This window comes from Eleginops maclovinus, chromosome 17 (genome assembly GCF_036324505.1).
Source record: "Eleginops maclovinus isolate JMC-PN-2008 ecotype Puerto Natales chromosome 17, JC_Emac_rtc_rv5, whole genome shotgun sequence".
NCBI lineage: Eukaryota > Metazoa > Chordata > Actinopteri > Perciformes > Eleginopidae > Eleginops > Eleginops maclovinus.
Genome location: NC_086365.1, coordinates 848,078 through 873,977, shown reverse-complemented (window position 1 = coordinate 873,977; position 25,900 = coordinate 848,078). Strand labels below are relative to the sequence as shown.

General features: G+C 45.1%; 2 protein-coding genes across 2 annotated transcripts; one reads left to right on the top strand and one right to left on the bottom strand.

Annotated features, from left to right (window-relative positions):
* Positions 1 to 393: 393 nt before the first annotated feature.
* Positions 394 to 6,110, bottom strand: LOC134879242 (uncharacterized). The gene is made up of 4 exons (XM_063905639.1): positions 5,705 to 6,110; positions 5,162 to 5,327; positions 1,578 to 1,693; positions 394 to 1,345 (listed from the first exon to the last, which is right to left on the bottom strand). The coding sequence occupies exons 1-4, from the start codon at positions 5,861 to 5,863 to the stop codon at positions 539 to 541; spliced, it is 1,248 nt and encodes a 415-aa protein (XP_063761709.1). The 5' UTR covers positions 5,864 to 6,110; the 3' UTR covers positions 394 to 538.
* A 9-nt stretch (positions 6,111 to 6,119) lies between these two features.
* LOC134879241 (piggyBac transposable element-derived protein 3-like) lies at positions 6,120 to 7,967 on the top strand. Its single transcript, XM_063905638.1, has 2 exons — positions 6,120 to 6,679; positions 6,874 to 7,967. The coding sequence occupies exons 1-2, from the start codon at positions 6,430 to 6,432 to the stop codon at positions 7,923 to 7,925; spliced, it is 1,302 nt and encodes a 433-aa protein (XP_063761708.1). The 5' UTR covers positions 6,120 to 6,429; the 3' UTR covers positions 7,926 to 7,967.
* The last annotated feature ends 17,933 nt before the right edge of the window (positions 7,968 to 25,900 follow it).

The following is a 25,900-nucleotide window of genomic DNA, read 5'->3' as shown; positions in this document are numbered from 1 at the left end:
CGATCAGCCAGCAGGGCAGCGTTCCTGGAAATCTGTATGGCAGCCAAGCACAATTTCCAGGTACACAGGTTAGGCCACCTTTATACCCCATGCTGCACCCCTATCAGGTCCAGTCAGCCCCCCAAAGCCACCAGGCCACAACCCAGCCAATGTCATTTTTGTCAATGCTGAACACTAGTCAAGACTAGTCCAACAATAACACCCTTCCTGTGTTCTTTCACTAAATTTACATGTTCTTTATAAGTCACTAATGTGAGTTACCAACTACCTCAATGTTGTTCTTTGTGTTACTGGAAATATTTTTGGATTTATTTATAATTGTTAATGAAGAAAATCATTTTGTTTATTTTCCCCACAGAGGTAGATTTATTTTTGTAATAATGAAGGGATGTGTTTAATGTTTCTGTACATAGTTTTTATACATGTTCAATAAACAAAGAGTAATGTTTCTTCAAATACAGAAGTGAACTGTCATTTTATAATAACACAAAAATAATGACTTGGTAACTTTTCTCAGACAATTTGGTTGTCTCATCTCCTACACCATGCCTTCTTGCCAAGACACACTCCCTGCAGGTGTCTGAAAGTAGCTGCAAAGGAGGTCCCGCTGCATTTTCGCTTCCACTGAAGGGTTTCTTGCTCGTCCCATCGCAACTGACTGAAGACCTCCCTCCCGTCTCCATGCTCCTTCAATGAGCCTGTGGTTGGCATCTTCTGTGTCTACATACCCAGGTGGTACATAGGCATCTGATCTGCGTTGCCGCAGGAAATTGTGAAGACACATGCAGGCAAAGACAATCTTCACAACCTTGTCAGGTTCCAGGCAGATTGTGGTTCTGAAAACTCTGAAGCGGTTTGACAGAATTCCGAATGCATTTTCTACCACACGTCGTGCTCTGGACAGGCGGTAGTTGTAGATGCGTTGGTTGGTGTTGAGGTTTCTGTGGGGGAATGGCTTCATGAGGTCAGGGCGGAGAGGATAAGCCTCATCACCAACCAGCACATATGGCATCACAGCGTCAGTGCCTGGCAGGGTTTCCACAGGGGGGAAGTTCAGGGTGCCTTTATCCATCGCCTCCCTCAGGTCCGAATGCGCAAACACTCCTGCGTCTGACACCCTTCCCTGTGTCCCTGCGGACGCGTAGACGAACTTGTAATTAGCATCCACTACAGCCATGAGAATGATGGAAAATTGTGACTTGTAGTTGTAGAACAGGCTTCCGCTCTTGGCAGGGGGTTGGATGAAAATGTGTTTGCCATCTATAGCCCCCAAGCATTGGGGAAACTGCCACTTATGGTAAAAGTCGCTGGCAATGGCCTTCCATTCGGCATCAGTTGATGGTGTCTGAAGGAAGTACAAAGTAATACATGACATTAATCTGGTGAAATAATGTTTTCAAAAACACTTTGAGTTCTTTTTTTTTTTAATTTCACCTTTCATAAAGACAGTATAAATACACAAAGGACTCAGCTGATTTAGGTGAGAAATCATTGTGCAAGTCAACCTTTCAATAGTCTGACCATGGGTAATGTGATGTTCTGTATGATTTTAGATTATTATTCCCAGTTAAATTTACCTTCAAGTAATCTTCACGCAACACAGAGGTAAGGGCTGTGCATGTTTCCATGACGATCCTGCTCAGTGTGGTGCTTCCAATCCTATACTGGAAACTCAACGAGTTGAAGGTCTCGCCTATCAAAATGGAGAAAATGTCTATAGTGTTGTGTGGATTTAAATGTTAAAGGTGGACAATGAGATCTTGCCTGGTTTTTAGTAAATTTTCATTTTTGTCTAAAATCGTAAGCATCTCCCTATGATCAGCTTGCTGCCTGCTCCCAGAATACATTGTGAAAAAGTCCGGTCTTGGGAGACAACATGGGCAATGAGCAAAGTTGGGGGACAATAAGTAAAGTTAATTTAGTAGTGTGAAATTGAAAGTAACATTTTGTTTGGTGTTTACGTGGAATATCAACAGAAGTGACATCATGCAGGATCTCATAGTCCACCTTTTAATGTAAGGGAAGATGAACATCGACAGATTTTAGTATGGATTGAGAATAGAATCTAGTAGGTGGTAATAGTACCTACATGGATAGAAAGAGGTGTAGTTGGAGGTGCCAGCATAACTGATGTAGAAAGGTGAAAGTTGTATGATGTAGTAGGGCTGACCTCAAATAATCGATTAATCGTTGGTCGACCAAAAAAAATACTTGTCGACCAAATTCCATTGGTCGATTGGTCGCAGGGGAAAAAAGCCGCGTCTCGTCAAAGGGCTTCCGGGACTTTTAATTTGAAGGGCGTGACAAGAAAGACGTTAAACGGTTTTGATTTGTTTGACAAGGACAGCATCGACTTATTTGGCTATCATGTCTGGAAGGAGCTCTAAGATATGGGAGCATTTCGAAAAGGATAGAGATGACCCAAAGAGGGTTATATGCCAAATTTGCAGAAAAACATTTGCCTATCATTCGTCCACGACGAACATGATTTACCACCTCAAGAATGTAAGTAGCTTAGCCTACTAGCCTAGCTATCCTATGCGATGAAGTTAATGCAATTAGGCCTATTATAAATATATATAAATTATAAATAATACATTGAATTAATAAATAATGAATTAAGTACATTTAGTTTTGTCGCTAGTATTGGTAAGGCTAAATTATCCAGCTCACTGGTTAACTTATTATTTAAATCTCTACAGGCGCATCCACTTTATTGCAATCTAGCCCCCTCCACCTCCACGTCATCCTCATCATCCTCCTCATCCTCCTCATCATTAACGCAGCAGAAGCTCACAATGAAAGCCCCTCTGTCTGAAAAAAGGAAGAGAGACATAACTGACAAAATAGCTGACTTCATAGCGCTGGACATGCGACCTGTGAATATCGTCAGTGGTGAGGGATTTAAAGATCTAATTAATTGCCTCGAGCCCGGATACAGCCTGCCAAAACGTGAAACAGTGATGCACGCGATTACAAACAAATACAGCACAATAAAACAAACACTCCAGGGCAAGATCGATAACTGCAAAGCACTCAGCTTCACAACAGATGCATGGACATCTAACCAGATGGAAAGTTACATGACGGTCACAGCGCATTTTATTTCGGATAACTGGCAACTGCATTCATTCGTGCTGGAAACGAAAGAGTTGGGAGTGAGCCACACAGCTGTCAACATAGCAGAGCGACTCAGCGAAGTCATGGCAGACTTTAAAATCCCCGCGGAAAAAAGGGTCGCTCTTGTACATGACAATGCCGCGAACATGGTGCTGTGCGCCCATCAGTTAGCGCGTAACCCGTCCTGGGGTAACGTCCAAGGAGTTCGTTGCGCAGGGCACACTTTGCAGCTGTGCATCAATGCGGCTCTTAAAAAAGATCCCATTTGCCGTGTCATAGCAGCTGCCAGACGTCTTGTTGGACATTTTAAGAAAAGTGCCAAGGCTACAGCGGCTCTCACTGAAAAACAAACACAACAGAACGTGGTTGAACACAAACTCATCCAGGATGTCTCCACGAGATGGAACTCCACTCACTGCATGTTGGAGCGCCTTCTGGAACAGAGGTGGCCGGTCACCGCTGTACTTTCCGACCCCGTTAGCGTTACCACACACAGATCTGACCGCGATTTGGATCTCACCACGGTCCAATGGAGGATAACAGAAGACATAGTGTCGGTGTTGAAGCCGATGGTCACACTTACAGAGTTGCTTTCACAAGATCTTAATGCATCTCTCTCTGCCACGCTGCCCATGCTCATAAACATGAAAAGACGTCACCTGTTGCTGCGCGAGGATGACAGCGCGGCCGTGACAGCACTGAAGAAAACACTTGGTGAGGAAATTGACAAGAGGTGGGAGCTAAACAAGGAGCTGCAGTCCAGCATTTACATCAAAGCTGCTGTCTTGGACCCACGCTTTAAAAGCTTATCGTTTATGGAGGAAGAGAAACGCAACCAGGCATACACTACGGTGTTGGATTTAGCTGAGAGTCTATCTCCAGCAGAAGAGCCTGCCCAGACACAGCACGCCAGTGGGGACGACAACGAACCCGGGCCTGTACCACAGAAGAAAACAAAAAAGAATGAAAAGCAGGACGAAATATCCATGCTGATGGGTACAGATGAGGAGCTGCAGACAGAAGAACAGAACAATGAAATGAAATGGTACTTGGAGGATAAAACAAAAGTTGAGTCGGGACCGCTAGCATGGTGGCAAAAAAACGAGGAGCGTTACCCGAAGCTGGCCAGAGCAGCCATGCGTATTCACTCCATCCCATCCACGTCCACACCATCGGAGCGCATCTTCTCTAAGGCCGGCTTCATTGTTAGCAAGACGCGGAGTTCACTTCTCCCTGACAATGTGGACAAATTGGTCTTCCTTTCTCACAATTTGAGAAAACTCAGAGCCGAGGACAAATCACTGTGAGCTTCAGGTTTTTTATGCAAGTCTACCTCGTTGGTCTGTTAATCTGCACTGTCTGTTTCAAATTAGGCCTATTTATTAGTTTAGGGCTATTCATGTTTGCCTATTTTACAGCAATCATATTTTTTTTCGTTATGTACATTTCCAAAAGAAACGAAAATAATAATATGTTTTTTTTTTTAATTAGTTTAAGGCTGTATTATTATTTTTGGTTTTGTTGAATTGTTGCATCATCATTCAGTACGTGTGTGGCGCCTGTTTAAAATAAATAATCAGAATGTTCAAACTCCGTCTGTCTTTCTGCGAACGTCGGGTTTTTTTCTCACTCTCCGACTGAGAGAAGAACTTGTGTAGGCTATAGGCCTAGTGTTTAGATGAACCAGGAAACATTTTGTTAGTAGTCACACAAGGTTACTCCCGGCGTTAGTGGTAAATGTGAATAGATGCGGTAGCCGGGCATTAAAGGTAAAACTTCACAGATGTGTATCCCGGTCAAAATTGTAAAAAAAAAAAAAAAAAAAAAATTGGGGGGGGGGGGGGGGGGGGCGATTAGTCGATTAGTCGGAGTAAATGACGACCACTGGTCGACCAACAAAATCCTTGGTCGGGGACAGCCCTATGATGTAGTGTGGTTGTATGCAGTTGCATGTGTGAACTTGATTTTTAATATGACAGATAGATGACCTTGCCTCACTTTCAACCTTTGAGTAATAGGGAGCATATGTCAACACACTTGCCTGTTGCCAAAAATCTAAGGGTAACAGAAAGCCTCTCCTTAGGGCTGATGGCCTTCCTGAGGTGAGTATCCTGCTTCACAATGTGAGGAGTAACCCTCTCCAGAAGAAAATAGAACTCCTCTACAGAAATTCTGAGGAGGTCCCGAAAACCCCTCATATCATCAACCTATAAAACAGAACACAGGCGCATTATAGATGTTAGATGTCGTTGTTAATTTAAGAGTCTGATCAAAACATTTAAATGTTGTATAATAAGACAAACTGTCAAAGTAAAACTGATGCCTCCATCACATCAATAAGATTGTTTGCATAGTTCCTCCCCCTAGACAGCTGCAGTCATTGGATAGACCATCACATTTCAACTGTATTGTATCTACTGTAGGCTACCCTAGGCTACTACAAACACAGAACAGTAGAAAGTCAGTTAAAGTTGACAGAACTATAACAAGTAGTCTACTTATGGATTTATTGACTGACCACGTTGGTGTACACGAGCTGAAAGGGTCTGATAGGCCTAATGTGCTATTATAACAATTTACTTACCTCCAGCTCTCGTTGAAGAATTGACAGGCCATACTGCCCACGTCTACCAAGCCATTTCCTCGTCCATACACGTCGCCGTCGTCTTTTTTTTTTGCTGTCTGCACACAGAATGGCACAAATTGCCAGAGCAACGCGCTTTTCTTTGGTGAGTAGCATCATCTCAGGAAAGCATCTGTGAGAATCCAAGCATCTCCCACTTCCGGCTTCTTCTTCTTGCAATTCCGGTCAGTCCGACCGAGTCCGACGTGTCGTGTAGTGTGAGCAGCCAGATCGCATCAGACCATCGGATCGTACAGTGTGAGAACGGGAATCGTGAGCTGCGACGTTTTAACCCTTGCGATTCACTCGTACAGTATGAGCAGCAGCTGAATACCGCGATTCCAAAAATCGCACAGTGTATGCCCAGCATTAGGTTGGTCAAAAATGCTAATATGTTAGCAAAAATGTGCACGAGTAAAATAGCTTATAGCTAACTCTGGTGCAGCTAAAAAGCTGTACATTGTCCCAATGAAATAAATAACAATTAAATAACTAAATACATACATAAATACATAAATTAGTTGGGTTAAAAATGTTAATATGCTAGTAAAAATGTGCCTTGCTATAGCTAATAGCTAGAGTTGTTTATAGCTATCTCTGGTGCAGTTGAAAAGCTGTCCCAGTGAAATAAATAACAAAGAAATACATACATATATAAATGACATTGGTTTGTATTTGATTTTTTCATGTTTTTATTTCCAGAGCGTTTTTCTGTGCAAACAGCATTGGAGCAATTTTGGCTAAATGATGGAGACAACTCAGATTTGGAAGACTTGTCTGACAACGATGATCCCATCCTGGATGCCAATTACCAACCCCGAACACAGGAGCGAAGCAGCAGTGAGGATGAGGATGACAGTAGTGATGATGAGGACCCCATTCCTCAGCCCACTGAGCACAGCAGAGGACGTAAACGTCTCCGTGGTGCAAATAATGGTTAGCCAAGACCCAGTGGATATTTGTTTATTTTAGGCAGGGCCTAAGGGCTAGGTGAAGGATAGGAAGCAAAATGCTTATTTACAACACTTGTTGACAGGTTCAGGGACAGGAACAGATACAGGTTCATCCCTGCAAGTCTCAGAATCGACCTGAATGCGCATCTATTGATGAGCAGATGATTCCTTTCACAGGAGCCTGTCCATGCAGACAATATCTGCCAATGAAGCCAAACCCAGTTGGCATCAAGAACTTCGTTTGTGCTACAGCAGATGGCATTGTGCTGGACTTTGATCTGTATCAAGGTACAGGTGCACTGCTTGAGCAGGTCGAAGAAGAGGTGGGCCTGGGGTTGGGAGGCTTAGTCTTGGCTCGTCTGTGTCAAACTCTGCATCGTGGCACTAAAGTGTATTGTGACCGGTTCTTCACAAGCATCCGAGGTGTGGAACAAATGATGAAGAAGGAGATGTACATTACTGGTACAATAATAATGAAGAACAGACTCGCTGGCGCGAAGGAGAAGCTACCCTCTGACAAAACCATGAAAAACACAGGAAGAGGTACCTCATCAGAACTTTCCACTGAAGACGGAAAGTTGTGTGTAGTGAAGTGGTATGACAACAAACCAGTATTGATGATGTCTGTTGTTCATGGCACAGAGCCTGAAGACACCTGCCAGCGCTGGGACAAGAAATTGAAACAGTATGTGACTGTCTCGCGACCAAGCATTGTCCGTGAGTACAACCTCAAGATGGGTGGAGTGGATTTGATCGATAGAATGATTAGCTACTATCGCATGAGCGCCCGTACTAAGAAGTGGACGATGCGGATGCTAATGCACTTCACAGATCTGGCTTTAGGTAACAGCTGGCTACTCTACCGCAAAGACCTCGCAATATGTGCTGCACCAAAGAAGAGCATCATGCAGTTCCTTGAGTTCCGTACAGAAATTGCTACGACCCTCTTGGCCCAGCATCACGGTCAAGGAAGCCATGCAGACCTCTCTGAACAGTCAGAGGAAGAAGACAACTCAAATCAAGGGAACAAACGTCCTGTGACGGCAGTGCCCCATGTCTCGGTCCGCAGGAGGGCGAATGCCCATCTCCCAGAGATGATCAGCCTGAAGAACGCGGCGCGCTGCAGGGTAGCAGGCTGCACTGGAAGAACCCGAGTGCGTTGTGTGACCTGCAAAGTGTTCTTGTGCTTGCAAGGCGATCGCAACTGTTACACAGCCTTTCACACATAGACACACATACACTGCAGCACAACACACACACACACACACACACACACACACACACACACACACACACTGCTGCAATGCAAAATTTCACATAACACATACTGTAACTGTGACTCTCCAAAGGGGGCAAAAATGTTTTTTTTTTCTTCATTTTGTTGTGTTTTTTCACAATGATGTTCAAAACACATACAATAGTTGAAAGTTGAAAAAACTGCTGTGTTCAAGGTTGAAATAAAATAGTTTTTCACTCTATTACAAAAAGGTGACTTTAATGTGTTTTATGGAAATTCAGACCGAGTGTCCACATATGTGGACATCATTTTTCTCTAAAAGTACATCATGTCAAAAGATGATACTTAGTTTTTATACTTATCAGGTTCCAATAAGCCCAAATAGCAAAGAGAAATAAAAAATGCATATAAAAAAACAGCTCGGGTCTGAGTGATTTTGTGTTGATGCTGTTTTTTGTCCGTCATAGTGGATCTTTGGGTTGAATAAACCTCTTTTTGTTAAAACCGGTGTGAGTCGTGCATTTGAGTTCAATCCCGTTTTCTCAGTCGTAACAGTACGAACTGGCCAAAACATGAACTCAGCCGACTCTGAACAGCTGAGAGCAGCTATTCCCTCTCAGGGAGGCCGCCTCGCTCAACAGAAGGATCAGTTAACGGCCATCCAGGCGGGAGTATCGCGCGTCACGGACAGTCAGAGAGAGTTGGAGTCGTCCATAACCACCCAGATTAACCACCTGGCGGGGCAGATCCATCAAATGCTCACTCACCTCAAGGCTGAGCCCTTACTCCCACCTCCATCCGGACCCAAAGCGGATTCGGATCCGGCGTCCGCTTCCCACACCGTGTCAATCCGCCTGGCTCCGCCTGAAAAGTTTTCCGGGGAATCCCATGACTGCCGTCCCTTCCTAGTGCATTGCAGCCTACATTACAGTCATCTACCGACAGCTTTCCCCACGGAGAGATCCAAGGTGGCTTTTATGGTTTCCCATCTCACCGGACGAGCGGCTGCGTGGGCTACAGCAGAATGGTCACGTGACTCGCCGATTTGCGAGTCTTTGGAACAGTTTACGGACTCCCTGACGAAAATTTTCGACCACACGTTTCCAGGCAGAAAAGCAGCCCGGGCCCTTTCCAGGTTACGTCAAGGAAAACCCAGTGTGTCAGACTACGCAGTGGAATTTCGCACCATTGCGGCTGATAGTGGCTGGAATTCTTCAGCTTTGTTTGACGCCTTTATTTATGGACTTTCTGACCCTATTAAGGATCAGCTGGCGCCTTTGGAGCTGCGTGTGGAACTAAACTCTGTCATTGCCATGTCCATAAGGATTGACAACAGAATTGCTGAGAGGAAACGGGAGAAGGACGGTGCTGCACTACCAGATTTCCACCCTAGAGGGCACCCCTACCCTTCCCACTCTCAGGAGACTGCCATGCCACGTTCCTCTTTCCTTCTATCCCAGAGCTCAGCGTCCCCCAACAAGGCACAGGAGCCAATGCAACTAGGACTGCCAAGCTGTCTGCGGAGGAGCGGCGGCGGCGCCTGCTGGAAGAAAGATGTTTTTACTGCGGTCCAACAAGGTCATCTTCTCTCTGGATGCCCGGGAAAAGAAGGGGCTCGCCAGTGAAAGGGAGGACACTGGTGAGCCGTCTTTCTGCAGCAGAATTTCCTCCCCGGAAATTAACCAACATAAAGGTAATCTCCCGAGAAAAATGTAGCGCTCAAAAAGGGTTCATTGACTCTGGGGCTGACGAGAGTTTGATGGATTGGGGATTAGCTCATGAACTGAGACTTAAAACTGAATGTTTGTCGTCCCCTTTAAAAGCCAGTGCCCTGGATGGCAAGCTTCTATTTCACATCACACACAAGACTGAAGCTGTCACTATCATGGTTGATGATTGTAACGGATCCCCGTATATAACTGGTTTGAGTCTTTACTGCTGGTTCAAATTTACTGTTTTATTTTCTCTTGTTCAATACTACATTCCTTATACTTTCAAACTATCACCACCGTAAGAACTGTTTGGCCTCATACGGGTCCATTAAAACTATAAAAACCTTCTATTTTACACACGTACATCCGTTCGTGACCAGATCATACACTGTACTAAAAAGTTACACGCTAACAAAGTGACGTATGATTAACATTTTACCTTTCAAAATAAAAGTCTATAGGAAAATGAATGGCATAAGGCCTGTATAAAATTCTTAAACTAATTCCGTGTTCACAATTATGCAAATAAGTACAAATTAAACTAAAAATGAATTATACCTTCATGGGGTTATTTACAATGATCATTGTGAACTCATGTCGTTTCACCTGTTCAACTCTGCTCAACATCCTCTCATCCTAGGTTTTCCCTGGCTAACTGTTACGTCCCCACTAAAGTCTAGGGGACCTGGAGACAGTAACACACGACAACCAATTAATGAGCAAGTCAGATTAAATGTAGACAGACAATGTTTATTTCTAATAACTAAAGAATGAACAACAACTGTTCTTCAGGTGAGGAGGAGACAAGGGAGATTGTGCCAAATAAAAGAAATAAATATAACAAAAACCAGGCCTATCTCTACATATATCTTCTGAAACACACTCAAACAAAAACCCTCACTTCCTGAACTACTAATAATTGGACAAAGCAAAATACAGGGGTGGCAACAATCCGCTAACCTAGTGTGTCTAACATATGTTATCTACGTGATGAGATGTAAAGCTTACCCCAAACGTACCTAACTCCTCCACCTCCCACCACACACACACAGTCACAACATATAGCACAGGATACACAATTGTCACAGTAATTTAACACGCAGTCAAATTGAGGCTCTCCAGTCAGCAGCAGGCCCAGCAGTGACCCCCAGAAGGCTTCCTGGTTGTCTCCTTTATGGCTGGTCCTGGGTGCTGATTGGTCAGCTGAGGGGGAGAGGAGCCAATCAGTCATCAGTAGGGCTTTGACCTCGAACTTCGTTGTTCGAATATAATTCGATTGTTTAAAAAAATAAAGAAATTCGAACGAATTTTAGGGAGCCCTTAATATTCGAACCTATATGGGAATTATTTTTTATTAGTGTTGTTTTCAATTCAGATTCCAAGGTTTTTTTCACGCCTGGTGAAGTAAAACCGCGAGCTCATTATCAAGGCTATTATTGGTCATCTGGGCTCCTGTAGACCTATGACGTTGGCATCCTCCTGGTTCGCGCAATCGCGCTTATTTTAAAACAATATTCTAAAACAATGGCCGCGCCAACGACAACTACGCCTGATGAGGAGGTCGAAATCCACACCCCTGACCATTTAAAAAGTAATGTGTGGCGCTTCTTTGGGTTCCCGACGAAAGAGGGGAAAATTCTGAGTAAGGACAAAGTAATCTGTAAAATATGTAGGACCAAACTCGTATACCACACGACGACCAGCAATTTGAGAGCCCACCTGTCAACACTTCATCCCGGCAAGCTGGAAGCGGAGGAGGGGGAGGGATCGGGGACGAGGCAGGTCAGAATCGACTCCATGCTATCACCACGAGGCCTACCCTATGCCCGTCAAAACAAAGCGACAGATTTGCTGGCACGGTTTGTTTGTGAGGATATGAGGCCCATTAACTTAATATATGGGAGCGGGTTTCTAGCTTTCGTCCACGAGCTAGAGCCAAGGTTCAAGATCCCCTGCTACAGGACCATGAATAATAAAATAACGAAGCTGTACGACACAACCAAGGGTGGCATAAGGGAAATGCTTCAGGGTGAAAACCTCGCACTGACAACTGACGGGTGGAGTTCTTTGGCTACTGAGTCATATGTTACGGTAACAGCCCATTTCATCGACGAGGACTGGGAGATGAGAAATGTAGTCCTGGACACGTCTGAGCTTCAAACTGCTCACACAGCAGCGAATGTCTCAGAATGCATCGGCAGTATTCTACGAGAGTACCACATAGAGCTTGAGTCTGTGCTTGCCATCACTACAGACAATGCACACAACTATGTAAATGCTGTAGAGAGGCACTTGGGGATCACTGATATCCCGTGCATGGCTCATACAATTAATCTGGCAGCGAGAAAAGGGCTTGCACAGCGTTCCGTTGCAACATCAGTCAGTCGCCTTAAGGCTGCTGCTCAGCATTTTAAGCACTCCCCTACAGACAGCTACCTCCTGGAGGCCAAGCAAAAGCTCCTTGGTATGAAACCAATCCAGCTCATCAACGACTGCCCCACCCGCTGGAATAGTACATACGATATGATCTGTCGAGCAGCTGATCAACAAGCCCCGGTTGCAGCAGTGATTATGGAGAAGAAACTCAGCCGTCTGGAGCTCACCAGTGTGGAGTGGACGCTAATGGAGAAGGTCAGTGACGTTGGCTATATTGTTAGGTCTAATAATATTATGTCCCTAATGTTGTTAATATTACTGTTGCAAACGTAGTAACACGTAAGGCTAGTTAACGTTAACTAAGTTTGTGTGTTTTTTTTTTTTTTGTAACGACACCTAACTGCGCTAGCTATCTAACTAGTGGCGCTAGGATAAGTTAATATTAATTGTGTGTTTGTCCCACAGGTGAAAGACGTGCTGAGGCCCTTCAAAGTAGCCACCCAGGCGCTGTCAACAGAAAACTACCCAACAGCATCAGCGGTCCTCCCCCTGCAGTATGTGCTTCTGACCCAACTGAAGCCCTCCACCGATGACCCGGCAGGAGTAAAGGAGATGAAAACCATGATGTCAACTGATCTGAAGGCGCGATATGGCCCCGACAAACATGCATTCTTGCTACTGAACACAGCCAGCTACCTCGACCCGCGTTATCACCAACTGGTTCATTTAGAACAAGAGTCGCGGCAGGCAGTGCGAGATAAGGTTCAGAGGGAGCTTGCAGAGGTCAGCGAGGAGACATGCGAAGAGGATGGCCAAGATGAGAACGCCACGACTAGCGACCCTAGGGAGCAGCGCAAGGAAAAGAATGCACTTAGCGCGATGGGGGACCTCTTTGGCGATGTGTACTGCCAAAACTCGGCAGGAGCAGGAGGTAATAATGATGTTATTATCAATAATAAATTATACAAAACGTTTAAATTATCGAGTGCCTTTCATAACAACTCAAACTCTTACCTACATTGGAAATATAAAAAGTTTGTATAAAATGTAGCCTAAACAACACCTTAACAAAAACTAATTGATTTTTAACAGCCAGACCGAGTGAAGATGTGCTCCTAAGAGAAATGATGGCCTACGACAGTGAGCTCCCACCCCCGTCTGACAGCAACCCGCTGTCCTGGTGGAAGGAGAGAAGCCCCAAGTACCCCCATCTCGCTAAACTGGCACGCAGCTACCTGGCAATATGCGGGACATCCGTGAGGGCGGAACGAGTATTTTCCACCGCGGGAAACATAGTCACAAAGCAACGCTCTTCTCTTGAGCCAGAAAATGTGAATCACCTTGTGTTTTTGGCGAACAACTTAAAAAATTCTGCAGCCAGATAGCCCATAATGGCGACGAGTTCTAATTTAGCCCTAGGCTACATGTTTGATTGCCCTGTATCTCGACGTGTTCTCAAGGTGTTCTACATTCACAAAGTGCCTTTATTTTTGGTAATTGCGGTCAGATCGCTTAACAATGTCAGTAATGGCTGGCCATAAGGTAGGGTGTGCTTGTTTTGAATAGCCTATTAGGGCCTACCTTTATTTATTTTGTCTTTTCAGTAACCTACTTAGCCTGACTGGCTTATTTTTTTATTTATTTTTGATGAGAACAGTGGATAAAACTGTTTGTGTTTAATCCAGAGTCTGATAATAATACAATTAAAAAAACCAAAACAAGTGACTGTGTTTTTCTTCCGAAAGCATCATTGACTGACTAGGTGCACGTCACGAAAGGTTCCTGTAAGCTCGTGTATTTCCGATGGAGCGTTAACTGTCATATGTGGGACCCACACTAATGTTGTACATATTACGGACACCCGCCATTGACTGATACACTGCCCTCTGGTGGACAGAACATCGAACTGAAGTGTGATACTAATATTGGTCTTACTGAAGACATTTAATGGTCAAAATATTATTAATAAATATTCGAATACATTCGAACTTTAATATTAATAAACAAACGAATTTCAAATATGATTTTTGGGCAAAAGTCAAAGCCCTAGTCATCAGTCAGAGATGCCCAGGCAGGTACTGATCAGCTGCTGATTAGCTGTAGCGAATGACAGGGAGTAGAGAACAGAGCAGGAGGCAAGAAACAAAAGTACAGCCTGCCCGGCACGTAACACCCCCACACATATAAATCCAAACAGTATGTTTGGACCTGACACTAACCTTTACATAGCACAAGATAGTGCATCAGCCAGAATATTATCGGCTCCCTTTTTATGGCTTATTTCAAGGTTGTAGTTCCCAACAATCAATGACCAACGCATAAGGCGTTGATTGTGATTGTACATTCTTGCAAGAAAAGCCAGGGGATTATGGTCAGTATATACCTGAATAGGTTTGACACTGGAGCCAACATAGACCTCAAAGTGCTGCCCGGCACGTAACACTAACCAAGCATAACCCTTATGTTGATTGGCGGTCAGGTAAAATTAAGGGGTGGGGGCAGGATTGCTCACAGGATTGTTTTAAGCGTGTGGGAAACATGGCAATACGAGGGGTTTCTGAGGAGTGTAATACCGATTGGGTTGCTAATACGCAACTTAGCCTGGACCGCAAGACTCAAACTCCAGATTTAACTTGTGTTCCCCCCTGTTACCATGACCTGGCCAAGGTATTTTGTAAAGTGAGCGCCACCTCCCTTCCTCCTCACAGGCAGTATGATTGCGCTATCAATCTGTTACCTGGGGCTCCGATTCCGGTAGGTTATACTCCATCTCAGGTCCTGAGAAGGAAGCTATGAAGGAGTACATTGACACATCTCTTCGTGCAGGTCTGATCCGCCCCTCTTCCTCCCCGGCTGGGGCGGGTTTTTTCTTTGTGGGGAAGAAAGACAGATCCCTTAGGCCCTGTATTGATTATTCTCCTTTAAATGACATTACGGTTAAGAACAGGTACCCTCTCCCCTTCATGACTACTGCTTTTGAACAACTTCAGGACTGTAAAATGTTCACCAAGTTAGACTTGCGTAATGCCTACCATCTGGTGAGAATTTGTGAGGGGGATGAGTGGAAGACTGGATTTAACACACCCACAGGGCACTGTGAGTATCTTGTCATGCCATTCGGACTCACCAATGCTCCAGGAGTTTTTCAAGCTCTCATTAACGATGTTTTAAGGGAGCTCTTAAACTCGTTTTGTGTTCGTATATCTTGACGATATTCTAATATACTCACCTGACAAAGACTCTCATGTTCACCATGTACGTCAGGTCCTCCAAAAACTCCTAGAGAACAAACTCTATGTGAAGGCAGAGAAATGTGAATTTCATACTGAGATTGTATCCTTCCTAGGTTTTATCATAGCTCCCGGTCGGATCCAGATGGACCCGGCCAAGCTCAGTGCGGTGGCTAAGTGGCCTACGCCAGACAACCGCAAGGGGGTGCAACGTTTTCTGGGCTTTGCTAACTTCTACAGGCGCTTCATCAGAAATTTCAGCACAATTGCCTCTCCCCTTCATGTTCTAACGTCCCCTCAGGTGCCTTTTGTGTGGTCTCCTCAGGCCGAGGAGGCTTTCTGTCATCTCAAGGAGAAGTTCACCTCAGCCCCCATCCTCATTGTCCCCGACCCAACTCGTCAGTTTGTGGTAGAGGTTGATGCCTCAAATGAAGGGGTGGGGGCTGTCTTGTCGCAGCGGTCCAAAGAAGAAAACAAACTCCATCCCTGCGCCTTTCTCTCCAAGAAACTCTCCTCTGCAGAGCAGAACTATGACGTGGGGAACCGTGAGTTGTTGGCGGTAAAAATGGCTCTGGAGGAATGGAGACATTGGTTGGAGGGGGCTCAGCTCCCTTTTTTAGTGTTGACCGACCACAAGAATCTCGATTACATTAGGAAGGCTAAAAGACTCAATTCTCGCCAATCAAGATGGTCTCTGTTTTTTAACCGTTTTAACTTCACTCTGTCTTACAGCCCGGGGTCCCAAAATGCCAAGCCGGATGCCCTGTCCCGTTTGTTTGACCCCGAGCCGGTTGCCAAGGAGCCTGAATCCATCCTGCCACTGAACCGTGTGGTAGGGGCGGTGACTTGACAAATAGAATCTGAGGTGAAGCGAGCTAACGGTGAGAGCCTAGTGGTACCTAGTGGTTGTCCGCCAAACCGTCTGTTTGTGCCTGTTACTGTACGCCCACAGGTCATACATTGGGCTCACTCCTCACTGCTCACCTGCCATCCTGGGGTCAAGAGGACCATATTCGCTATCAAGCAACGTTTTTGGTGGAGATCCATGGAGCGTGAGGTTCGGGAGTATGTGGAGGCCTGTCCTGTCTGCGCCCGCAACAAGACATCCTCCAGGGCGCAGATGGGTTGCTCCAGCCGCTCCCGGTACCCAGCCGGCCCTGGTCTGAGATATCTGTGGATTTCGTCACTGGGCTCCCGATGTCAGAAGGTAACACAACTGTACTCACGGTGGTGGACCGTTTCTCTAAGATGACTCATTATATTGCCTTGCCCAAGCTGCCGGCAGAGACGGCAGAGATCATGATGACTCATGTGTTCTGTATCCATGGTTTCCCCAAAGATATTGTTTCAGACCGGGACCCGCAGTTCATCTCGCGCTTCTGGAGGGAGTTCTGCAACCTCATCGGGCATCGGTGAGCCTGTCATCCGGGTACCATCCGGAGTCCAATGGCCAGACCGAACGCCTTAATCAGGAATTAGAAACTGGGCTCCGCTGCCTCATCTCCCAGAACCCTTCCTCCTGGAGCAGGCTTCTCACATGGGTAGAGTACGCCCACAACACACTCCCCACAGCCGCTACTGGGTTAACTCCTTTCCAGGCTGCCTATGGGTATCAACCTCCTACCTTCCCGGACCTCGAGAAGGAAGTCACAGTCCCGTCTGCCCACGCCCTGGTTCAGCGCTGTCACCGGATCTGGTCCGCCACCCGCAGGGCCCTTCTAAGGAGCAGGGAACGCATGAAGGTGGCGGCAGATCGGAAGCGTCGGCCAGCTCCGGTGTACAGGCCTGGCCAGAGGGTCTGGCTCTCTACCAGGGACCTGCCCCTGCATGTAGTGTCACAGAAACTGGCACCTAGGTTTGTAGACCCATTCCCAGTGACCAAAGTAATTAATCCTGTCTCGGTCCGCCTTTGTCTCCCCAGGTCTCTGAAGGTTCATCCCACTTTCCATGTGGGACGACTGAAGCCGGTAAAGGAAAGCCCTATGATTCCCGCAGCCAAACCCCCTCCACCCCCCCGTATGCTTGACGGCGGCCTGGTCTATACGGTCAAGCGCCTGTTATCGGTACGGAACAGAGGCCAAGGGAGACAGTTCCTGGTCGACTGGGAAGGTTATGGACCAGAGGAACGCTCCTGGGTCCCATCAAGATTTGTCGAGGATCAAACTCTCATTGATGACTTTTTTCACCAGCACCCTCAGGTCCCTGGGCCGTCAGGAGTCGGCCCTAGAAGAGGGAGTACTGTCATATCTCGGAAAATTATGTTAAGTTTATTTAAGTGTTTTGGTCTTGTGACTTTTCCCTTTATTTTTTAATTAACCATCCCTCTCGTTTCAGAATCTCTCTCCTGTGATTGTTCGCCCCGCCCCTGATTGTTTCCACCTGTTCCCCATTACCTGGTGTATTTATTGTCCTCGTCGCCCTTTGTCCTGTGCCAGTTCGTGTTTGTTCATGGTGAATTTCTACCGGAGTCATTAAGCCACGAATACGCCTCAGAGCTTTGAGCCACGTCTTGATTTAGTTGCTTTTGTTTTTTTCTGCTCCCAGTGTTTTTTCCTCTTTAAGAGTGATTTTGTGTTGATGCTGTTTTCTGTCCATCATAGTGGATCTTTGGGTTGAATAAACCTCTTTTTTGTGAAAACCGGTGTGAGTCATGCATTTGAGTTCAATCCCGTTTTCTCAGTCGTAACACTTTTAGAATGCAGTTTCTGCAAAGGTATCTTACCGGCCCAGCTGATTTGGTGTGGAGAGATCTGAGCAGCTGCATTCTAAGACGCGTGAGTAACCTGGGGCTGGATGCTGCTCTGTTTTTAACTGATTTAACCAGTCTAAAGTTAAGTGGGCTACCTCCTTTTTATCAGGGTGTTTTTAAGTCTTGGGCCCTTTTTAACCATAAAAGGTGTCCAAAGACTGACTCTCTGCACTGGTTGTTAAAAGAGCCTCTGATTCATGGAGCCAGACTGGACGTTAGCAGCAACGAGACACCAGGATTGACGGTGGCGCTGTGCAGATCTGAGACCCTGAGCCTTCAGCAGGTGGTGTATGCAGTGGGGCCAGAGCTGAGCGATGCCCGGGCCTTGGGCTCTCTGCTAGGGCTACACTCTGTCCGGGTGGCCCAGAGGATCCTGCAACTCTGGAGCCGGAGCCTCTGCACTGAGGAACAGAGACTTAGAGCTACGGACAGGGCAGAGCCAAACCAGACCCAACAGACCTTTTCCCGGAGATATATCTGAGCCCAGGGCTCGGAGAGCTGACGGGCCCCCTGCTCAAGGTTGCAAACCCAGAGAAAATGACCATACACAAAGCTGACAAAAAGACAATATACATGAACATTGTCAAAAGCATAAACAAAAGTGGACTGAAGGACAGGGCCTCCACTGTGTGGAGCACCAGACTGGGTGCCGGAAACGGACCAGGCCCACAGTGGAGGATTCTGTACAAACCTCCTTTAAAAAAACGTACTGCCGACCTCCAGTGGAGAATTTTACACGGCGCTATCGCCTCCAATTCTTTTATCTCCATCATTAATCCTGCTGTTAGTAACGAGTGTCCATTTTGTGGTTTTAGAGAGACTGTTTTCCATGTTTTTACAGAGTGCCAGAGACTCACAGGTTTCTTCTCTCTTTTAACATTGGTTTTTAGTCTTTTTAGTAAAGCTTTTACCGAGAGCGTGTTTAGCATGGGGGCTCCATACAGAAAGACAAACAAGGAAAAGTGGCAGCTCCTAAACTACCTCTCTGGTGAAGCAAAAATGGCTATCTATCTAAGTAGGAAGAACAGAGTGGAAAACAGGAAGGGACAAGAAGCAAAAGCGATCTGGCTGTGCAATATCAGAGCCAGACTCTGGCTAGAGCATCGTTTTTATAAAAACATCGGGGACTTGGAAGCTTTCAAACAACGTCGGTGTTATAAACACATTGTATGTTCTGTTGTTAAGTTTTTAAGGCATAGCTTTTTTATTTATTTATTGTAGGTAAATTGATTTTTATTGCACAATAAAGCACTTTATTTGAGGTAAATATACATTTGTTAAACATGTAATAAAGTGTTTTTGCAAAAGTCAAAAGTCTTCTTCTTCTTCGTTGGTGGTGTGAGGGAAGAGGAAGAGGGGTTTTTGAAACTTTATTTTTGGAACGTTATTTCGTTCTTTTTTTTCTACTGTGTTTAATTGTATGATCATTGGTTGGGTTATTTGTAGTTTTATAAAGTACGTTAGTTGGTTTTCACGGGTGGTTTTCCCGTGCCTCGTGGCGGGGATGTCGTCCTCCGGGACGCCATCGGTGTCTCTGAGACACGGAGTGCGGTTGGTGGCTCAGGCCTCCAGCACCGTGGAGCAGGTGCTGCTGGCTGTGGGGGATCAGGTCGGTCATGAGTGTTGTGAGAGAAGAAACCGGGACAGTGGAGTGTGGTGAGTGGAGCTAAAAATGTGGGTACAGGTAAAAGGGTGGAGGATACCGTAGCAGGACAGGTGAGGACTGGTGCTGTGAGACAGGTGGAGGCTGTTGACACACAGCAGGAGCTGCCGACTGGCTCTGATCAGCAAGAAGAGCCGATACAGGCTCCAGAAAACAGTGAGGTAGCAGAGGTGGACACAGAGGGTGAGGGGGATTCTGACAGTGTTTCTGTTGCAGATAGTGTCTCTCAGAATACGGATTTATATTCTTTGGAAGAGATTAATGTGTTTTTGAATGAGTCTTTTGGCAAGTCAGTGGAAGTGAGGGATTTTTTTCCTGACACTAATAAGTTTCTTCAGACAGTGAGCACTCTCCAGAAAATTGTAGGGATGGATCTGTTGGATGAAAAGAAACGATATCGTCTCAGGAAACATGTCACTGCTATGAAAAAAGGTGCAAGAGGAAGCAAAAGAGGGAAGAAACTGAAAAAGTCTAGATAATTTCAACATGATCATGCAACACTGGGTGTCTCTTCTCTGCTGTGTGTACCTGTCTGTTCTCCTTCTCTGCGTCTTTCCTCTAATGCAGGCTTTGAGGGTTGCTTCTTTAAACATTAACGGGGGTAGAAGTGCACAGAAAAGGGCTTTAGTGTCAGAGGTTTTCGATCAGAAAAAATTAGATGTGATCTTACTGCAGGAAACTCACAGTGACAGCCTGAATGAGACAGACTGGAGAATGTGGGGTGGGGGGGGGTCAGTATGTACTGAGTCATGGCTTTAACCTTAGTGCTGGGGTAGCTGTTTTATTCTCCCCCTCTTTAAATGTTAAGATTGCTTCCAGCACAGAGATAGTGGCAGGTAGAGTCTTGATGGTGAAAGTGGAACTTCTACAGTGTATTTTCACTTTTATTAATATTACGCACTCAATCAAGGCCCTGAACGCTTATCTTTGTTTCAGGTACTAAAAGACACGCTAGACACAAGTGCACAGGGGGAGTGTGTTATACTGGAACGCTTGCACCAATGTCACTTTAGACAGGTTAGAGTGATTTTACATGTCTGCCTCTTTTATCGCTCGAGCAGTGAACTGTCACATCCAACCTGTTGGTTTCACAGATCATCATCTAATTTCCTTAGATTTGGTTTTATCCAATGCAGAAAAACATAGATCGTTCTGGCACTTTAATGTAAAAATTTTACAAGATTTCAATTTCTGTGAGAATTTTAAATTGTTCTGGATTAACTGGAAATCAGAGAGAAACTATTTCCCTTCCCTGAGTCAGTGGTGGGAGGTAGGAAAGGCTCAGATTAGAGTTTTCTGCCAACAGTATACATTCTACTCCACTGCAAACATTAGAAGGGCTGTAGAGCAGTTAGAGAGGGAGACCAGTGAGTTAGAGAGGGTGTCTGTTGAAAACATAGAACAGTCCCTCCTAAAAAAACAAAAACCTGTTTTACTTCCATGAGAGACATTGATGCACCAACAACCTTTTTCTTCAACCTGGAGAGGTCTGTGGGCCAAAGTAGGCAGATGGTATGTTTACGTGTTCCAGATGGACAAGTAACCTCTGAACCTGCTGAGATGAGGAAACACGCAGTGTCCTTCTACACAGACCTGTTCAAAGACGAAGGTTGCGATGTGGAAGCTGCTGATGAACTTCTTCAGGGTCTTCCACAGTTGAGTTCAGCAGAAAGTGACCCCCTGGGTTCTGACATTACTCTGGAGGAACTGACCTCTGCAGCGACACAGATGGCCTCCGGCAAGGCTCCAGGCATAGACGGCTTACCTGCAGACTTTTTCAAACACTTCTGGAGTATTTTAGGACATGACTTGTTGGACGTGGTTAAGGAGTCCTTTGGAAAAGGGGCTCTTCCAGCTCCCTGTAGGCGTGCGGTGATTTCACTGTTACCTAAGAAAGGAGATTTAACCCTGCTGAAGAACTGGAGACCTGTGGCCCTGTTGTGTACAGACTATAAGATACTGTCAAATGTTTTAGCCAACAGGCTGAAGTGTTTTGTTGAACTTCTTATTTGTACTGATCAGACATATTGCATTCCTGACAGATTCCAGGATGTGGCTGTTTGAGGAGCCAATGTTTGATAGTGGTTTTTTTGTGGTTGGCCATTTGACAGGGATCTTTACAGAAAGACTGGCTGAAGTGACAGGTGTTCGGTCAACCGGAGTTTTGCAAAACTTGGTAGATGAGGTGTGGCAGTCGCTGTCGCCATCCCACCGGACTTTCGCTCGGAATACAGATCTAGCTGACCAGTGGAGAAAGGGATACGAATACATCTTCCCTCCCTTGAGTGTGGGTTCTGCGGTGGGGGAATGGAGAGAAGAGGAAGGTTTCCTGCTGTCCCTGAGGACTTTGACACTTGGAACTTTCAGCTCCTGCAGTGGGAAGCAGCTGTACTCTAGCTGTGTAAAGGTGCTCAACCTCATTTCACTTGCAGGCATCAAGGAGTTGAGGTGGACAGATGTGTTTGGCTTGGGTTTTTCCCCTCAGGGCAGCTGGCGTGTCCTGTATAAGTCTCCAGTCGAGAAACGGATGGCTGACATCCAATGGACAATTATACATGGAGCAATTGCCACAAATAAATATAGAGCACATTTTGACCCAGGCACAAGGGGGGGCTGCCCGTTCTGTTTTATGGCAGAAACATTGGAACATTTGGTAGTGTCCTGTCCCCGATTGGCTGGTGTAAAACAAATGGTACAGGAGTGGGTGGAAGGGTTAGGGGAGGTTTTCTCCATACCACTGTTTGTCCATGGCCCCAAATACACCCTGAAAAAGAGTAAATCTCTAGCTTTGTTAAATTTCTTGTTCGCTAATGCTAAATTAGCGATCTGGAAAAGTCGGAAAAATCCACTTGCTGGAGTGGGATGGACAGATGTAGTGCTCTGTCTGAGGGGGCTGGTGGCAGCGCGTCTGAGGGTGGAGCATGCATACTACAAACTGACCAATAATCTGCAGGGTTTTTTGGATGTGTGGGCTGTTGGGCAGGTTCTGTGCTCACTTGGGGAGAACAACTCTTTAGTGCTGAATTTTTAAAAGATGTAGTTTGTAATAGTGTGTGTGGTCTTTTATGGGAACAATGTTTAAATAATATTTATTTATTTATTCATGAAAAACTGATGATTTTAATGGAATGTATTGTTTTTCTCTGACTTTTGTTGTGGAAAAAGACAAATAAAGTTGTTTTTAAAAATCAAAAATCTTCTTCTTCTTCTTCTTCTCCTTCTTGTAACGAGGAAAATTCCTAGACAGTTCTCCACTGTAGGTGAACCTGAATTCGGAATCACATCTCCCCGTGATTACGTTTTCAAACATAATATCAGAGAACAGCTGTCTCTCTCTTGGTTTCTCTGCAGAGTATAATCCATTACCAGTTAGTAGCAAATCTATCCCGGATGGCATCTTTCTCTTTGGTGGATGAAAGAAGTATAAAAGAAAAGTTCCAGAATGTGCCGTGAAGTAAATGGCGGACCAGTATGATAATGTTAAGTGTAGGTGGGACTAAATATAATTTGCCTGCATTTGCCAAAAGCATCTGTTTTCCAATTCACTTATTTGTTTATGGAGTTCTAACAAATTCAAGCATAGGTGTATTAAAAGGAAAATGTAGAGAACTTAGACATTGGCTACTTTGTGTGGCAGGATGCATATGGCCAAATCCATCAGATGTTAATAGTAGACTGTCAATAGTAGAGGGAAATAGAAAGTGCAACCATAGGTTTATCTGCATTTGCTGCTGCCATATTCTCTGCATGGCTGGTCTCAGTTGTCTTATCTATAGTGTCTGTTTCTAGAAAAATGCATGTGCCATACAAGCCTAGAAGTGCACTGAACATCACAGCACAAAGCATAACATGCCGAGTTGTCATGCTTTGTATTTGCTTCCCCACTAGAGGGAGCCATTGCACACAGAACCACCCCGGGGCCCCCAGACATCAGCACCAACTGTAGCTGCAAAGAGATTCATCTCTTTACTGAAATGCATCAGGACTGAAGGTTCTGCTAGGAATGGCTTCTGTCAGAATCAGGAAGCTTAAATACAAAGGATTATTTAAATACCATTAGTCAGGTTAAACATGTCTACTGTAATTCTGTTTATATGATGCAAATGAAGTGAATTGGTAATTGCTCTTTGATAAAGTTGGGTTTCCGACAAGAGACAAAAAAACAAAGCACCATTATCCTAACCTATAGAGATCGAGCCTCAAATACTTCTCTCTGAATACAACACCTTTGGGGCATCCTCAATTGAGGCAGTGAGTTCTCTCTTTGAACGGTACGCAGATGTCATGTTCTCTGTTGTTAAATGTCTCGTAGGGAACATGTCTGATTGATTGTATTCTAGCTTGAATGCCTATCCTTATCCCCGGTGTTTAGGTTTAAACATCATTCCTTGAATTTGAGTTGCTAATTATAACCGAACTAATGTGAGCAACTGGACATTTTGACTGGAATTTTGAGCTCAGAATCAAACTTATGGAATTTGAATATTTAATTGAATAATAGGCCCTTGAATATCTGTGTACTACGGTGGCCCTGAAGTGCAAGTCAACACAACATTTCATAAAACACTACATAATTTCAAAGATTACAAAAAGGGTATTCGTTTAGGGAGAACACTCCTTGTTTGTGATTGGACAGAGCTAGCTGGAGAAACACTGCTGTGTAATTCTTTCATTCACTGCAAGGTGGCATCCCCACTTTGATGGGCCTTTCACGTGCCCCACATGACTTTTGCTGTGAACCCTTTGAACCCTGTGAACCCTTCCCAGTCATTTCTACCATGGTAACTGCGAATAAAAGGAGGAAGTTGACAGTGAGACCTCCGCTTCCAGGAAAGATGGCAATTACAATATATCTTCACTGAAAATCGAGGAAATTTTGTTTGCCTAACTTGTCAGGAGATAATTGCCCTGTTAAAGGAATTCAATGTAAAGCCACACTTCAAGACAAAACATGCTAACGCATATGACAAGCTGACAGAGTGACCGTACAAAAAAAGTGAAGCAACTCCAAGATGCTCTGGCAACACAACAGTGATTATTCACGCAGGCCTGTGAATCAAATGAAAACATCACCAAAGCAAGCTACAAAGTGGCCATGTTAATAGCTAAACATGGCAACCCTTTTTACAGAGGGTACGTTTATCAAAGACTATGTTGTGAAAAGGGTGGAGAACATTTGCCCCGAGAAGAAGCAAGAATGTATTAATGTTTGCCTGGCTCGTAACACTGTGGCTCAGAGAACTGAGGACATATCGTCAGATCTTCAGAGACAATTGGGGGACAGTGGAGTGACTTTTGATTATTTTTCATTAGCCTGCGATAAAAATACAGATGTATTGGACACTGCACAGTCAGTGAAGATTTGACTGATCTGCAATGAAGTCAAGCTTTTAAACTCCACTGTATAATTCACCAGGAGGCTCTCTGCGCCAAACATCTCAAACTTGGATCATTTTATAAAACCAGTGGTAAAGGCAATCAATTCTATTCACTCTAAAGCGCTATCTGTCGTGATCCTTGTTTTATGTCTGTTGTTTCCTGTTTATTTTGAAATGTTTTCCCTCTTGTGTCACTCGTTAAGCTTCACTGCGTTTCCCTCCTGTCCCTGATTGTGTCATTGTGTTCACCTGTTGCCCCTGTGTTTCTCCTCCCCTCTCCAGCTGTGTCTTGTTTTGTGATTAGCCTTGTGTATTTAGTCTCTGCTGCCCTTTTGTCTCTTGTTTGGTTGTCGTCGTTTCCCACCTGCTTTAGTCCATGTTACCTGCCTGTTCCTGTCAGTCCGTCTGTCTGCTCCTGTTCCTGGTGTCCCTCTGTCCCCTGTTTAGTGTAGGTGAAGTTTTTTTGTTTTGTTTAATAGTACAGCTTTAATTTTAATAAAGCTTGCCTTTTGTTTGGACCCATACCTGCCTCCCTTTGTTATACTGCACTTGGGTCCTGTTACCACAACCCTGACAGTACAACCGAACCAGAATGGACCCAGCAGTTTTTTCTACGAAAGAGCTGTATGAGCTTACAGACACTCTTGAGTGCATTTTTTGGGGACTGGAGGAGAGCCTCCTCTTACAGGGCCAAGGAGACTGGCCTAATAAAGGCATGTTTAGAGGTGGCCAACAAGCCTTGGCTAAAAAGCTTGTTGCCAAAATGGCTGAGGCAGCCCAAAGAGACATCCTCCAGCCACCAATCCCTTCTTAGGATCCTGCCTGGCCTTTGGAGGTCCACGGAGCCTACAACAGTCTG

Excerpts from the sequence above, each read along its gene's own strand:
- LOC134879242 (XM_063905639.1), bottom strand. The coding sequence starts at position 5,863 with ATGATGCTACTCACCAAAGAAAAGCGCGTTGCTCTGGCAATTTGTGCC. Across the intron at positions 5,328-5,704 it reads TTCTTCAACGAGAGCTGGAG|GTTGATGATATGAGGGGTTT; the intron begins GTAAGTAAATTG and ends TCTGTTTTATAG. Across the intron at positions 1,346-1,577 it reads TGCGTGAAGATTACTTGAAG|ACACCATCAACTGATGCCGA; the intron begins GTAAATTTAACT and ends TACTTCCTTCAG.
- LOC134879241 (XM_063905638.1), top strand. The coding sequence starts at position 6,430 with ATGTTTTTATTTCCAGAGCGTTTTTCTGTGCAAACAGCATTGGAGCAA. Across the intron at positions 6,680-6,873 it reads TCTCCGTGGTGCAAATAATG|GAGCCTGTCCATGCAGACAA; the intron begins GTTAGCCAAGAC and ends TTCCTTTCACAG.